We start from the raw sequence: 987 nt of genomic DNA, 5'->3' as shown, positions 1-987 counted from the left end.
TTTGTGCGGATTTCTCTGGCTCGCTTTGAGTGAATGAACTGGCGATTTGCGAAGTTGCAAAGAGCCCCTCCGCCCCCTTTTTTGCATCCTTCTCTCTCCCCTTTGCACTGTTCTGCAGATGACAAAAGGAGTAAACTTCCTCTACTTTTGCTGGCATATTAAAAGGGCTTTCTGGAGAGATTACGGTATCAAAGCCTTGCATCTGTCCGCAGTTGCTCTGCTGCTTGGAGCGCTTGGAGCAGTTCGGGGGAGAGCACGCGAGGCATGCGTGCAAAAGCGCAGAGGTTGCTTTGCACCTCCGCTGTACCTTGCTGGCTCGTTTTGTGCCTCGCGGAGCGCGGGAGGAGGCGCGCAGCTCCGCGTGCGGCAGCGCTACTTGGGTGTTTTTGTTTGAATGTTTTGGTCGGGAGGAAAGGTGTGAGATGCATTTTTCTCAAGTTGCAAAAGGCTCCCTGCTTCTTGATATTGATTACGGGCTTTTTTTTTTTTTCGGTTAAGAGGAAGGGAGTTACGTTCTTGTATGTTTTTCGTGTTTTAATTGTGTTTTTTTTTTCATTTTTATTTTTTTACTTTTGGTTCAGTTTCAGGTCTTGGGAGCACCTCTCTTCCCTTTGGTGGAAATACCCATAAAAGCTGCCTCTAACACAGTTGCCCAAGCCGGGAGTCGGCGAGAAGACCCGTAATGCCGGGAATGGTCAGTAAAAACCCAGACCTCGAGTTTGATTCGTTGCAGCCCTGTTTCTACCCGGACGAAGATGATTTTTATTTGTGCGGGCCGGACTCTGCTCCCCCAGGAGAAGACATCTGGAAGAAGTTTGAGCTGCTGCCCACGCCGCCCCTCTCGCCCAGCCGCCGCTCCAGCCTGGCCGCCGCCGCCTCCTGCTTCCCCTCCACCGCCGACCAGCTGGAGATGGTGACGGAGCTCCTGGGGGGCGACATGGTCAACCAGAGCTTCATCTGCGACCCGGACGACGAGTCCTTCGTCAA

General features: G+C 52.7%; 1 protein-coding gene across 1 annotated transcript in view; it reads left to right on the top strand.

The window, feature by feature from the left end:
* The first annotated feature begins 244 nt into the window (after positions 1–244).
* MYCN (MYCN proto-oncogene, bHLH transcription factor) overlaps positions 245–987 on the top strand; it is a 3,780-nt gene continuing 3,037 nt past the window's right edge. Inside the window, exon 1 of the mRNA XM_026087944.1 lies at positions 245–982. Within this exon, the coding sequence (XP_025943729.1) occupies positions 683–982 (300 nt within the window). The 5' untranslated portion in view covers positions 245–682. The remainder of the gene's footprint in view (positions 983–987) is intronic.

Source organism: Apteryx rowi, unplaced genomic scaffold, assembly GCF_003343035.1.
Source record: "Apteryx rowi isolate R43461 unplaced genomic scaffold, aptRow1 scaffold_744, whole genome shotgun sequence".
NCBI lineage: Eukaryota > Metazoa > Chordata > Aves > Apterygiformes > Apterygidae > Apteryx > Apteryx rowi.
Note: the sequence above shows the minus strand (reverse complement) of the source record. Positions and strands in the feature narration are given on the sequence as shown.